General features: G+C 34.9%; 2 protein-coding genes across 4 annotated transcripts; one reads left to right on the top strand and one right to left on the bottom strand.

Annotated features, from left to right (window-relative positions):
* The first annotated feature begins 200 nt into the window (after positions 1 to 200).
* LOC129872056 (calcium-transporting ATPase 2, plasma membrane-type-like) lies at positions 201 to 6,316 on the top strand. The gene is made up of 7 exons (XM_055946907.1): positions 201 to 801; positions 2,198 to 2,252; positions 2,323 to 4,274; positions 4,395 to 4,553; positions 5,037 to 5,208; positions 5,340 to 5,638; positions 5,754 to 6,316. The coding sequence occupies exons 1-7, from the start codon at positions 625 to 627 to the stop codon at positions 5,991 to 5,993; spliced, it is 3,054 nt and encodes a 1,017-aa protein (XP_055802882.1). The 5' UTR covers positions 201 to 624; the 3' UTR covers positions 5,994 to 6,316.
* Positions 6,317 to 8,404: 2,088 nt separating this feature from the next.
* On the bottom strand, positions 8,405 to 13,249 carry LOC129875029 (probable N-acetyltransferase HLS1). Of its 3 annotated transcripts, XR_008763048.1 has the most exons (4): positions 12,766 to 13,249; positions 12,430 to 12,635; positions 10,048 to 10,999; positions 8,405 to 8,487 (listed from the first exon to the last, which is right to left on the bottom strand). XR_008763048.1 is itself a non-coding variant. In XM_055950462.1 (3 exons), exons 1-3 carry the CDS (start codon positions 12,949 to 12,951, stop codon positions 10,138 to 10,140), a joined length of 1,254 nt encoding a protein of 417 aa, XP_055806437.1. In that variant the 5' UTR covers positions 12,952 to 13,249; the 3' UTR covers positions 9,694 to 10,137. The 3 variants fall into 3 exon arrangements, 2 of the variants coding, with proteins under 2 accessions (XP_055806437.1, XP_055806439.1); XM_055950462.1 differs by lacking the exon at positions 8,405 to 8,487 and having other exon boundaries at positions 9,694 to 10,999; XM_055950464.1 differs by lacking the exon at positions 8,405 to 8,487 and having other exon boundaries at positions 9,694 to 10,999; positions 12,744 to 12,820.
* Between the last annotated feature and the right edge of the window lie 446 nt (positions 13,250 to 13,695).

Below are 13,695 nucleotides of genomic sequence, written 5' to 3' on the forward strand. Positions count from 1 at the left end.
TCTAGTTACAAATATATGTAATTTCATACGGATTTAATTTTGTAACTCTATCAAATAAAAACATGTTAAAATACTCCATAATATAGTAAGTTAATAAAAATATCACATCATTAATTGCTTTTAAAGCATTGACCCCACAATTCAACTGGAAGCATTGACCCCGTCCAATTTGATCAACTATACCATAAAACAAGGAATAAAAATTGGAAACATAGAAAAGTACTAGTGATTAGCACAGCTTATTTCTTCATGTCCATTGGCCATCAAACCTTAATACTTTCTCTCACCCAAATTTCGGATCCTTCTTCTCCCCCCCTCCTCTCTCTCTCTCTCTGAATTCTTCATCCATTTTTTTTTGTATCCATAAAGGTCCATTTCCCCAAAACTTGTACGTTTGTTTTTGCACCAAACTCCTCCCTTTCGTTTCAGTTTCCAGGACAATGTGTTGGAAGCTTCATACTCCCTTTTAACCCTTTCCTCTTTTTTTCTTTTTCACCGTGTAGGACAGACATATTGTTGATATATTTTTGGTATTTTTGTTTGAACCCCAAAAGTTCATTTTATATATATATATATGTATGTTCATTGTCTAGTAAAGAAGAGAAATTAAGAAGAAGAAGAATTATGGAAAGCTATTTGAACGAAAATTTCGGAGAAGTGAAGCCGAAGCACTCGTCGGAGGAGGTGCTGAAGCGATGGAGGAGCCTTTGTGGTGTTGTCAAGAACCCTAAACGTCGATTTCGTTTCACTGCTAATCTATCCAAGCGTTATGAGGCTGCTGCAATGCGACGTACTAATCATGTACTTACCCTTCTCTCACTTTCTCATTTTCCATTATCCCTTACTTAAATAGTAAAGTTGCCACCATGTGGCCTAGCAGTTCAAAGCTATAGAAATAGCCATTCTGTAGAAATGCTTTCATATTACTTAACTCTGTTAGACCTGCTACACTCCCTTAAGAAGGTTTTAATTAGAGACGTATTTTATTAAATTATCTTTATTAATAATATTTTGAAACTACAAATTTGATTACTTTTATTTTATGCAGTTATTTAATAGAAAGTATAAAAAGGGAGAAATATAATAAAAATTCTCTTGATTTCATAAATTGGACGAGTAAATTGAAACAACTATTTTTAGTTTGGGTGCTCAGTAATATGAAGCCAATGGAGGTGTAGCTTTTCTCTGTGTTTGCTGAAATTTGAACCCTGATCTCTCGTGAGTTCCACCATGACTTGAGAGTAAACTTAGCCTATGTGTGAGCACTGAGCATAATTGGTTCCATATCCAAAGAAGAAAAGGTTGTGAAAGAACAACAACAACATACCCAGTGAAATCCCACAAATGGGGTCTGATGGGGTCTGAGGAGGGTAGGATGTAAAAATAGTCGAATTACTACATGAATTACTCATATTAATACATAAAGAATGATAATAAAAATAGTCGAATTACTACATGAATTACTCATATTAATACATATAATTCATGTAACCGATCTCAAGTAGTACGAGTTTTGATTTGAGTCCTAATATTAGTGACTGATGTGTTTGAAGATAGTCAGTAAAATTACTGAGTATACAGAGCCTTCAACATGCTTTCTCGGTCGAGTTCATCGCACGGGGTTTGTCTAGTGCGGCTTGCCTCTACTGTGTAGTTTCCTAGCTATTACATGGGAGCGAGGTTTAACGTGTGCACACCCAAAAGGTAGCCGTTGCAGGTTCCCTTGTCATCAAAATAAAATAAAATCAGAGCTTTCGGTAGGGCTGCTGACCTTTTTTTTTTTCCAGTGTCAATATTTATGGTCTTCACTTTTGTTCCTGTTCCAATCATCTTTATTCGTGCTGTTGGACTTACCTCGCCTTTTACATTCAACATATAGTTAATGTTCCTCCTACAACAAGGATCTTTTCAGGAGGAAATTCTACTATAGACAATGTATAAAGCTATTGGTGTTTGATGGGATCATATTCTTAATTGTCATTTCTTCTTGAAGCAGTTCCACATGGTAATGTCATTTTAAGGAAGAATAAATCTCTTGCCTGATTTCATGTGATTGATGGTATTGAATTGGGGATGCATTTGATTTTGCAATAACATGGTGATTGGATCGAGTTGGGATGCATATAGATTTACTTCAGCAATTTCATATGGTAAAACCTGGTTAATGTGGCTAAGACTTCTTTTGTATGTGTTACAGGAGAAACTGAGAGTTGCAGTGCTGGTTTCAAAGGCTGCATTTCAGTTTATACAAGGTGAATTTTTTTTTTCTTTCAGTGTTGTTACCTCTTAAGATGTTCTTAGATTAATTCTTCGAAATGGCAGGCATGCAACCAAGTGATTACAGTGTCCCAAAGGAAATTGCAGATGCCGGTTTTCAAATTGACGCTGACGAGCTAGGATCTGTAGTTGAAAGCCATGATCTGAAAAAAGTGAAATTTCATGGAGGAGTGGATGGGATTGCAAATAAGCTGGCCACGTCAAGTACTGATGGGCTATCTACTGATAATGAAACTGCCCTAACTCGCAGACAGGAACTTTTTGGAGTTAACAAATTCCAAGAAAGTGAAGCTCGGAGCTTTTGGTTGTTTGTCTGGGAAGCCCTTCAAGACATGACTCTCATGATCCTTGGTGCATGTGCTTTTGTTTCTCTGATTGTTGGCATTGTAATGGAGGGATGGCCTGTAGGGGCCCATGATGGTCTTGGTATTGTAGCTAGTATTTTGCTGGTGGTCTTTGTTACAGCAACAAGTGATTATCGTCAATCCTTACAGTTCAGAGACCTTGACAAAGAGAAGAAGAAGATATCTATCCAGGTTACTAGGAACGGATACAGACAAAAGATGTCCATATATGATCTAGTTCCTGGTGATATAGTTCATCTCGCGATAGGAGATCAAGTCCCTGCAGATGGACTCTTTCTTTCAGGATTTTCTGTTTTAATTGATGAATCCAGCTTGACTGGAGAAAGTGAGCCAGTAATGGTCAATGCTCAAAATCCTTTTCTTCTTTCTGGAACCAAGGTCCAAGATGGTTCTTGCAAGATGTTGGTTACAACAGTTGGGATGAGGACTCAATGGGGAAAACTGATAGCAACTCTCAGTGAAGGCGGAGATGATGAAACTCCATTACAGGTTAAGCTGAATGGAGTGGCAACAATCATTGGAAAGATAGGCCTTTTCTTTGCTGTTGTGACTTTTGCAGTACTCTTGCAAAAAATGTTTGGCCGAAAACTGCTAGAGGGATCCCACTGGAGCTGGTCTGGGGAAGAAGCTAGGGAAATCTTGGAATACTTTGCCATTGCAGTTACCATTGTGGTTGTTGCAGTTCCTGAGGGACTTCCCCTGGCTGTGACCTTAAGCCTTGCGTTTGCCATGAAAAAGATGATGAATGATAAAGCACTTGTCCGCCATCTAGCAGCTTGTGAGACTATGGGATCAGCTACAACCATCTGTAGCGACAAAACTGGCACTCTAACAACCAACCGCATGACTGTAGTGAAAACATGCTTCTGTATGAATGTCAAAGATGTGAGCAAACCAGGTGATGCATCTGCACTTAGCTCTGAAATGCCAAATTCTGTGCTCAAAACTTTGCTGCAGTCGATTTTTAACAACACGAGTGGAGAAGTTGTAGCTACCAAGGGCAAGAAGCGTGAGATGTTGGGAACCCCAACTGAGACTGCTATATTGGAGTTTGGTTTAGCACTTGGTGGAGATTTTCAAGCAGAACGACAAGCAGGAAAGCTCGTAAAAATTGAACCGTTCAACTCTACTAAGAAGCTGATGGGTGTGGTGCTTGAGCTTCCTGAAGGAGGTTTAAGGGCTCATACCAAAGGTGCTTCAGAAATTATTTTGGCTGCCTGTGACAAAGTAATCAACTCAAATGGTGATGTTGTTTCCTTGGATGAAACATTAAGAAATAATCTTAATGCCACCATTGAGCAGTTTGCTACTGAAGCTCTTCGTACCTTGTGTCTTGCCTATATGGATCTGGAAAATGGATTCTCTCCTGATGATGCTATTCCACTCTCTGGGTACACTTGCATAGGAATTGTAGGTATAAAGGATCCCGTTCGTCCTGGAGTCAAGGAGTCTGTTGCACTTTGTCGTTCAGCAGGCGTGACTGTTCGGATGGTCACTGGAGATAACATTAATACTGCAAAAGCCATAGCTAGGGAATGTGGTATACTGACAGATGATGGTATTGCTATTGAAGGACCAGTTTTCCGGGAAATGAGTCAAGAGGAAATGCTTAAAGTGATCCCCAAAATTCAGGTACTGTAGTCATTTTTGTTCATTAGAGAATGAAGTCATTATTGCAGGAGACGTCTTCTGGAAAAGTTCCGCCCTAGTTGTGATTTCTCATTTAAGAATACACTCTTCTTACTTCTTCAGGTGATGGCTAGATCTTCTCCATTAGACAAACACACATTGGTAAAGCAATTGCGGACAACATTCAATGAAGTTGTTGCAGTCACTGGTGATGGGACCAATGATGCTCCAGCACTTCATGAAGCAGATATTGGACTTGCAATGGGCATCGCTGGAACTGAGGTGAATACAATATTTCATTCCTTTTAGTTCATTTCAATCACAATCCCTTGTCTGGATTCTTTATGAAGTACCAAATTCTCATTGCATGAGGTGGTTAAATGCACAATCAATTTGAGAACTATAAGTACGGTAGGGACTGTAAAAAGGAAGCAGGAGCATTAAATCACTACGTGCTTTTGCATTTTACTGTTTGGATCATGTTTTGTTAAATAGGTAACAATTCTAATGCTCGCAACAACTGCCCCTGAATATTTTGTTTTCCTAGTGAAGGAATTAGAGGACTATTACCTGACAAAAGAATTTTAAGAAAAATAAGATTGGAATATGCATCTCTGAATTAAGAGAAAAAACTAAAAGGAAAAGAATTATGTCCCTCTTAGCTGTTCAGCTTCTAAGACCACTGACTCTATATTGCAAATTTTTCCAGATAACACAATTAGATTGAAACGATCATTGACCTTTCCCTGACTTTTTTGGTTTCAGGTTGCCAAAGAGAGTGCTGATGTTATCATACTGGATGATAATTTCTCCACAATTGTTACAGTAGCCAAATGGGGACGCTCAGTCTACATAAATATTCAGAAATTTGTTCAGTTTCAGCTGACTGTTAATATTGTTGCGTTGGTAGTTAACTTCGCTTCAGCTTGTGTGACAGGTCAGGAGCCTTTTCCTCTTGTTCTACCATTCTTTTAACTGTTTTTCAGTTTAGTCATATTTGCTGAATAGCCAATCAAAATGCAATTTTTTTTTGCTCATTCCTATGTTTTTTTGCGAACTATGCTTCAGGAAGCGCTCCCCTTACTGCTGTTCAACTTCTGTGGGTCAACATGATCATGGATACCTTAGGAGCACTTGCTTTAGCAACAGAGCCCCCTAATGATGAACTAATGAAAAGAGCACCAGTAGGGAGGAAAGGAAACTTTATCAGCAACGTCATGTGGAGGAATATCTTGGGCCAATCTTTATATCAGTTCTTAGTTATATGGTTCCTACAAGTATATGGGAAAACAATATTTCGTCTTGATGGCCCGGATGCTAACCTTACCCTAAACACAATTATTTTCAACTCATTCGTCTTCTGCCAGGTAAATTATAAACATTTTAAAAGTTTAGTGAAATCATTTGGTTTCTAGTATCAAGTATGGTTTGGGGACAAGCTTCAGTGGTTTACCTTACACATTTGTCTGGTTCTAAATGCAGCTTTTCAATGAAGTGAACTCCCGAGAGATGGAAAAAGTTGAGGTTTGGGAAGGCATACTGGATAACTATGTATTTGTGACAGTTATCGGTGTAACTCTCTTCTTCCAAATCATAATCATCGAATATCTGGGAACATTTGCCAACACCACTCCCCTCTCATTTGGTCAATGGTTCGTAAGTGTATTTTTCGGGTTCTTGGGCATGCCAATTGCTGTACACTTGAAGAAGATAGAGGTATGACGTTCATAGTGTTGCCAGATCTTTTGTGCAATCACTTGAAGGAGGAGTTGTTCATAGTAACTCACTCTATGTGGTAGAAAAAAGACCTCTTTGTCCCAATTAGGAGGAAAAGAATTGACAAATCTTGGTGCACTGTAGGATCACTAACACAGTTGTAAGATTCCATTTTTTTTCTTCTATTTCCCCGTTTTTTCTTTGTATTGAAGAAACAAAAGGATGTAAATCTGTGTCTGTAGGATATCATGCTCAAGCTTGTAAAGCAACTTCTTGTAGTGTACATCAATTTCTGTGCATAGAAACAGTGCTTCTCCTTCAAACTATTACTTCTGTGACTACCCATTTTTAACTACTGATCATGAAGATATTTTTTGCTTTAAACTTCGGTTCTGTTTCCTCTTTTCTTTTTGTTAAATCTGACTATAGCTGCTTAAAAGATTTCTGATTAAACTCTTGAGCAAGTTATGCTTAATTTAAGCATCTAATCTTCTCGGAAGATTTCTTAGTCGGTATATAATATTTGGTTTTACTGAAAGAACCTATGGTGGTTCGGTAGGTTTACTGTTAGAACCTATGATACTTGAAACTTTTCTTATCAGCACCTACAAAAACTAGAATCTGTACATAATTTCGGCCACTAGAAAAATCTTGGTATAGGTCAAGTGTAGATCAGAGAGAGGGAGACTCTTGCAATTTATATTTGATTCTTTTTCTTGATTAACAAAAACATCTTTACCTACGTTTTTGTTCGTCTTTCATTCAAAAATATCACCTTTAACTACGAAAAACTACTGTTTCTATAAATCATTACTCCAATATCGAATGCCACTAAAATGTTAGTCTTGTTTTGAGCATTCTAATCTTTTCAAAGTAATTGAGGCACGACTTGGCCCATTAAGGCCAGGAGCACATCACCTGCACATAAGTTATAACGCGCGCGACCATCATTGTGTAATTTCTAACCATTAAAGATAATTGTTTTATCTAATTTAAAAATTGTCTTGATTAATATAAACAGTCTTATTTAAAGGTGACAAAGTCAATCCCAATCCCTCAACCCACTCAACCGATTCAAGTTTTAGCGGGTTATTGACCCGCCTATTTATAAAATGTATTCATAAAAAAGTATTTGAATACATTATAAATGTACAGTGATACATATGTTTGTGCACGGATAAGATCTTCTAAACCATTAGATATTTTTAAAGATAAACATGATAATTTAATTAAGTAGTAATTAATAATATATCTTTTTAAATATAATAGTAATTACTAATTACGATAAAATATAGTTAAGGAAAGTTGACTCCTCTTTGTGCTCTAACTAAAACAAATTCATAGTTATCTTCTTAACCAATTTTATTTCCTTTTTTTAACTCTGAATTTTAATTGCTATTACTTGCGTTATAAATAATTTCTTAATTGCCTTTGCTTTTTCTTCTGAAATTATGGCAAGTCACAATCGAGACAAACGATCAGAAAAATTAAAAAAAGCAACAACAATAACAATCCAATGAAATCCCACAACGTGGGGTCTGTGGAGGGTAAAGTATACGCAGATTTTACTCCTACCAAGGTAGGACGGCTGTTTCCGAGAGATCCTTGGCTCAATAGAAGCATAAAAAAAGGTCAGATACTGCTAAGAAGTAACTTATTTTTTTGATACATAGTATTGGTATATTTCAAATAGCTTGAAGATCAGAAAATTGATAACCATATAATTACTCATACAAATCCAATTATAATTCCTGAAAAAATTCACAAACAACTTGAAATATGATTTAACTAAGAATAATGAAAAGATCAATATAATGGAAAAAGACACAAAAAGTAAAGAGATAGAACAAGAAGATAATATTAATACAGGAGATGTAGAGTCAATTGGCTTCAATTTAATTGATAAAATTAAATCACTTGGCTTTCACCATTTGAGATTTTTAGAGATTAATTAAGAGAGATAACGAAACAGTGAATAATATACAATAATAAAATCAAATGCTTAAAAGCTTGGTATACAATAGTATACACATAATATATAACATATACAAAATTATAAGAGGTATTTATATAACATATATAATTTTATACACTATTATACAAATCAGAATTTCGTCAAGCTTCATCGGCTGATTTCTCTCAGACGACAGGATGAAATCTTTTGAAAGTTTGTGGAGAGGTAAATTTAGTAATCATCTATCATCCCCAGTAGGTGAGATGTCATGAATCACGACAAAATTTTGCTCACGTCTGTTGTTTGCGATTTCTCAAAGATGTGGATAAAAGTTTAAATTAATTTTTATTGTGTCGGATTCGTCATCAAGATCTATCACTTGACTCTGAATTTGAATTTTTTGAAAGTCCGGAATTAGCCGTTGCTCCGAGAATCGCCCGCTTTTTCTTTGAATCTATTTAGATACCAAAGACAACAATTTCTACATTCTCATTCTCAAAATTCAAGGCCGATTGATACCTTAGCTTTGAACCAGCTTCTTCAATCCTGCTGAGCATTGTAAATTTTAACTAAATCATGTAAAATAGCTTTGATCTGTATTAAAAATATTGTCTCTTAAAAATTTCCTTTGACACGTGTAAAACATTCTTAAGCTTCAATTACATGTCTTTATAGCTGTAACAGCCAAAAGGACCCCAAAAATCCAATTATTACATATAGTAACTAATTAATAAAAAAGATGAGCTAAGATGTATTGTGTGGAGAGTCCCACTAGTATAATTAGACAAGCCGTGTGGAATAAAACATCAGTTCGCAAATTTATGAAAGGATTGTTTTCCAAAAATGTAAAGGACAAGTGGAGACCACAACGAATAAATTAGTGTAAACTCCAAAAGATCTTTGATCACTATCTTTCCATTGCTACAAAACATATCATAATATATCGGGTTCATTTGATTTCTGTATTTATAATACATGCAGTATATAATTTAATACATGAAAAATCACATAAAATTCAATATCTATTAATTATTTATAAACAATATGTTAAAAAGGCTTTGAATGAACTTTTTAGACCCAAAATAACCCCACTCCCTTTTTTTGTTTTCAAATTCTGTGAAGAAAAGAAAGAGTGGTACTGTGGTTTAAGAGAAAAACTAAAATGAGACAAATGAAAGTAGTTAGTACAGACATGTCATATCTGAATGAAAACTTCATACACATTTCATCTCACAACTTGCATTCACATAGTAGAGTCGCTCCTTGTTTTCTATTATGAAAAATGTATACATAATGAAGTGGTTGTCTCTTGTGCACTAAATATCTTTTATGTCGATTGTTAAATTAAGTTTTGAATGAAACTTTGAAAAGCTGGTTCTAAGAAAAAAAAGTCGTCCAAGTTGTATAAGAAATTCAGGATTCTTGTTCTTTATCGATTTAGGATTTTATTTTATTCATAACCTCTTCATACTTATATTCAGATATTTTTTCATGTGAGGTTCCCTAGTCCGATCTGAATTAAGAAAATGCAAAGTCCAAGAGATTAGGAGGCCGTTTGGATTGACTTATAAGTTGTTTTCAATTTTTTTTAGTGTTTGGCTGGCCAGCTTAAAAGTCATTTTGTACTTAAAATAAGCTCCAATAAATAGTTGAATTTTATCAGTTTATAAGTTAAAAAAAAGATTAACCTTACTTAAAAATAAATTAATCCAAACCGGCTATAAAATCCCAAATATAAACAAAAATCCAACATACGAAAGATCATCTAAAACGTCACATCAAACTACAAAAAAGAAGAAGAAGTTAGAAACAAAGTGATATTTACAATCCCACTTTACAACAACGACAATCAAAAAGTGCTGGTACTCCCTCTCTTTTTTTTTTTTCTTTCTTCACCTCTAATTCTTCTATAAAAATATAAAACAAAGTTAACCCCAAAAAGAAAAACCTACAAAAAGAAAATGACTTCCAAAGTATATTTACCCTAAAATTCTCTAGCACCAAAAGATGCATCATCACGGATAGAAAGGATTGTGGTGTAGTGAATGAGATTTTTTTTTAATTAGAGATCTCCGAAGAGTTTTGAGTATAGAAAAAAATCCTTACCTATGGAGCACTTCTCCTCAATAAGGCCGTGTGCGACGAAAATTTCAATTTAATCGAGCTTGAATACGTAAATGAGAAACCAAAAAAAGGTTAAAATTCTCTTGGATCAACAAAGATAGAAAGACCAGGCCGTGATTTAGTCCAGTCACCCACAGAACCGTCACTGTAGTCTTCCCCTAATCGTTTTATACACCATAAATCTTCGGCGCATGATAGTTTCTTCCAGTGTGGAATTTCTAACTTAAGCGGTTCGCAGCTTGCTACTTCCGTCACAACCACTCCGCAACCCGATTCACCCGCTAAGTTATGGGCCAAGTCACAAAGGGCCTTAGTTAACTTCACAGATAATGGGCCTTCCCCACCAAGCCCATACATAAAATGAAGCCCAAAAGGCCTGAAAACTTCGGGTACAGACGGAACCTTAAGCCAAGGAAAAGCCCGGTCCATTAAACGGGTCGTTTTAGCTAAACCCTTGGTCATCCTCGATGCGCCTCGGACTTCGAGCTTGAACACGTCCTTACAGTTCCACACACTGAGTACAGCCCATGACTCGGGTTGACCCGCTAAGAACTCGTTCACACCTGGCCAATTACACGAAAAAGTACCCTTTGGAACTGCTAAGAAAGTACCTAAATTGAGTTTATTGTTGAGAATTGAATCAATGTCTTTTGGGAAGAACTCTGTGGCGGAGAATTTATGGCGATATAGAGTTTCAGCTTCAGTTGGAGTGAGTTTGAAAATGGATACAGTTTTCGAGATTTTGACCCGGTGAGCGAAAACGGGTTGCACCAGAATGGATGGGGTACGGAACTTGGCGTAGCCGCATTTGTGTGTGAAGAGTTTCACAGAAGCTAGATTGTCGTTTTCAGTAGCTATGTATGAATATTCAGCACCGTTTTCTCTGAACCATTCTTCCATCTTCCGCACCAATTTCAACCCAATTCCCTTTCTCCTGAAAAAGGAAAACAGGATTCACATATTTGTTGAGTTCATTTTTTTGTACATGATAATACCATATAAGAAATAGTACTCTGAATTTGATTCGGCACGAAAGACAAGAAAGTAAAAGGAAAGAATTTTGAATTTTATCATTAAAGCAAATGTAGCAGAATGTTTGTTTATTTTATTTAATTTTTTGATTTTAAATATTTTAGATGAAAACTTGAAATTAATAAATATTTAAAATATAAATAAATTAAAATAATAAGTGTGCGCACTAGGTACAAGTACTCTATGCACCAAATCTCCTTGTGTGCACCATGTTAAAACACACTATGGGATCGTTTAGTATAAGTGATAAAAAATAAATAATTTTGGAATAAAAAATAATTCAGAAATAAAATTTTGGGATATTGCTTAGTTAACAAGTTTGAGATAACTTATCTATTATTTATATGATAGTGATGTGATAAGTTATATATATATACTTATCCCACCTTATTCCAAGATAGCTAATCCCAAAATAATTAATTTTTAGATAACTTGTTCACAACCGAACGATCCTTTAGCTAGATAGAGTTATGCATGTATTAATAATATAAAAATTAGCTATAAGTGAATCTCTGTATAAAATAATATATAATTGTTTTTCATAAATTATACAACCTCTGACAAAAATGCAAGGTAAGACTGCGTACAATAGACCCTTGTGGTTGGGCCCTTTCCCGGACCCTACGCATAGCGAGAGCTTAAGTGCATCGGACTGCCCTTTATACATATATTAATTATGTGAGTTTTACAAATCACAAACCACACACCATAATAACTTATTTTCTATCTATCTACCAAACGTAGTATAAAATATAAGAAAATTAATAGATAAATAACTTATTTCTTATCCAATTATCAAATGATCTCTAACGGTGAAATAATTTTCTATTATTTATACTACATATTCTTTCTATTTAAATTTATATGGTTTCATTCGAATTATGTAAATCAAATTAGCTAATATTTGATGCGAATTAGAATATAAACTATTAACATACAGTTTTATATATCTAAAAATTACATAAGAAATATTATAAATTATACTATTAATAATTCAATTTTTTTAAAAAGATATTAATCATGATCAATTTATATTTTAACTCTCCGAATAGTAATTAAGACGCAAGTTGAAATTGAGGGGGTATAAACAACTTTCTAGTATTATTATATAGGTAGAGAGCCAATTATAATACATAAAGGAAGGAAATAATATGAGGTGATTAGAATGTGTCTGATTTAGGAAAATACTAAACAGTCATTTGATAATATCTAAATTATTTAACTTAAGTTAAAATAAAAGTGAACAATAGTTTCTTAGTTATGATGAGAAATATAAAATTATAAGTAATAGAGCATCATGAATGGATAGAAATGCAAAGAAAAGTAAGTTACCGGTGCTGCGGCGAGACACGAAGGCCTAGAATATAGGCAAGTTTAGTGAAAACAGGGAGGTGTTGTTGATGAGGCAATTTGGGGAATTCGTGATTGTTCCTCCACAGTCTCTTTCCACACGTAACGCTTTTGATACAGCCCCTTATCATCCCTACTATTCCCTCCCTTTTTTCTTCTTCTCCATTTTCCACCACTATCTCTGCAACCTGTTAATCATGTGAGACAATCAAACAAACCAAAACTGACAATAAAACAACTTACTACTATTAAAATTTGAAAGTTGAATTCATCGAATATCTGTATGTATTCGTTACGATGAAAAAAAAAAGTATGTACCAGCATGAGATAGGCAGGGGAATGGCGTACTCTGCAAATTGGATCACCTAATAGGTCAGTGAAAAGAGAGAGTTTTCCACTAGGACCAACTTCACATCTTCTTTCTACCTCTTCCACTTCTCTGCAATCTCTCTTGGCGTTGAATTCTCTCACAACTATCCTCACTTGTTCATTAAGTGTCATCATCTTCTCTTTTCAACTTTTAAATTGTAAGTAAATATTTGTAATTAATTAGAAATGTTGCTTTAATTTACTTTTAAAGGCTGCGGAAAGTGTAGCAGAGGAATTAAAAAAACAGGGGGAAAAGGATTGAAAGAAAGGGGGCCGTTAAGAAAAACCTTTATTTCTATATTTCTGGGTGTCTCGTTAGAGAGTGAAGGTGAGTAGTCGGTTATGATTTGCAAAATTTGAACAAGGATAATGCCTTACTTCTTCCGATGTAAATTCGCTGCCCACTCCCTTTTATACTGATTTTGGCCGCTCTCTCCCCCTATTGCCTATAAATTTTCCTACTTGTTAAGGGCTAATTTAGAATATATAATTTAGAGAAGGTCTAAAATGCCTTTTTAACTATTTGATTTAGTATAAAATTATTCTCCGTTTATTTTTTAGCTTTCAAATATCCCTGACATCAATTTTTTGGCTTTCAAATACCTCGACATCAATCTTTTGACTTAAAAATATCCTTATTTCTAACGGTCTACATTCATTAGGTGAATGAGAAGGCAATATTGTACCAAATTCCATAGTTCAATGGTATTTTAAGCCCTAATACGTTAAAATAATTTAAAATTACTTAATATATGAGCTCTAGTAAGATTGATCTGATTTTGAATTCAATGGTAAAATCACCTTTTCCTCCTCTTCATTTTTCCTCTTTTAAACTTCTTCTTGGATCTTGTCCCTCATTTTAAATTTAATTTTTTTTGA

Source organism: Solanum dulcamara, chromosome 11 (genome assembly GCF_947179165.1).
Source record: "Solanum dulcamara chromosome 11, daSolDulc1.2, whole genome shotgun sequence".
In the NCBI taxonomy this organism is placed as follows: Eukaryota; Viridiplantae; Streptophyta; class Magnoliopsida; order Solanales; family Solanaceae; genus Solanum; species Solanum dulcamara.

Excerpts from the sequence above, each read along its gene's own strand:
- LOC129872056 (XM_055946907.1), top strand. The coding sequence starts at position 625 with ATGGAAAGCTATTTGAACGAAAATTTCGGAGAAGTGAAGCCGAAGCAC. Across the intron at positions 4,275-4,394 it reads AAGTGATCCCCAAAATTCAG|GTGATGGCTAGATCTTCTCC; the intron begins GTACTGTAGTCA and ends TTACTTCTTCAG. Across the intron at positions 4,554-5,036 it reads TGGGCATCGCTGGAACTGAG|GTTGCCAAAGAGAGTGCTGA; the intron begins GTGAATACAATA and ends TTTTGGTTTCAG.
- LOC129875029 (XM_055950462.1), bottom strand. The coding sequence starts at position 12,951 with ATGATGACACTTAATGAACAAGTGAGGATAGTTGTGAGAGAATTCAAC. Across the intron at positions 12,636-12,765 it reads CCCCTGCCTATCTCATGCTG|GTTGCAGAGATAGTGGTGGA; the intron begins GTACATACTTTT and ends CATGATTAACAG. Across the intron at positions 11,000-12,429 it reads CGTGTCTCGCCGCAGCACCG|GAGAAAGGGAATTGGGTTGA; the intron begins GTAACTTACTTT and ends TTCCTTTTTCAG.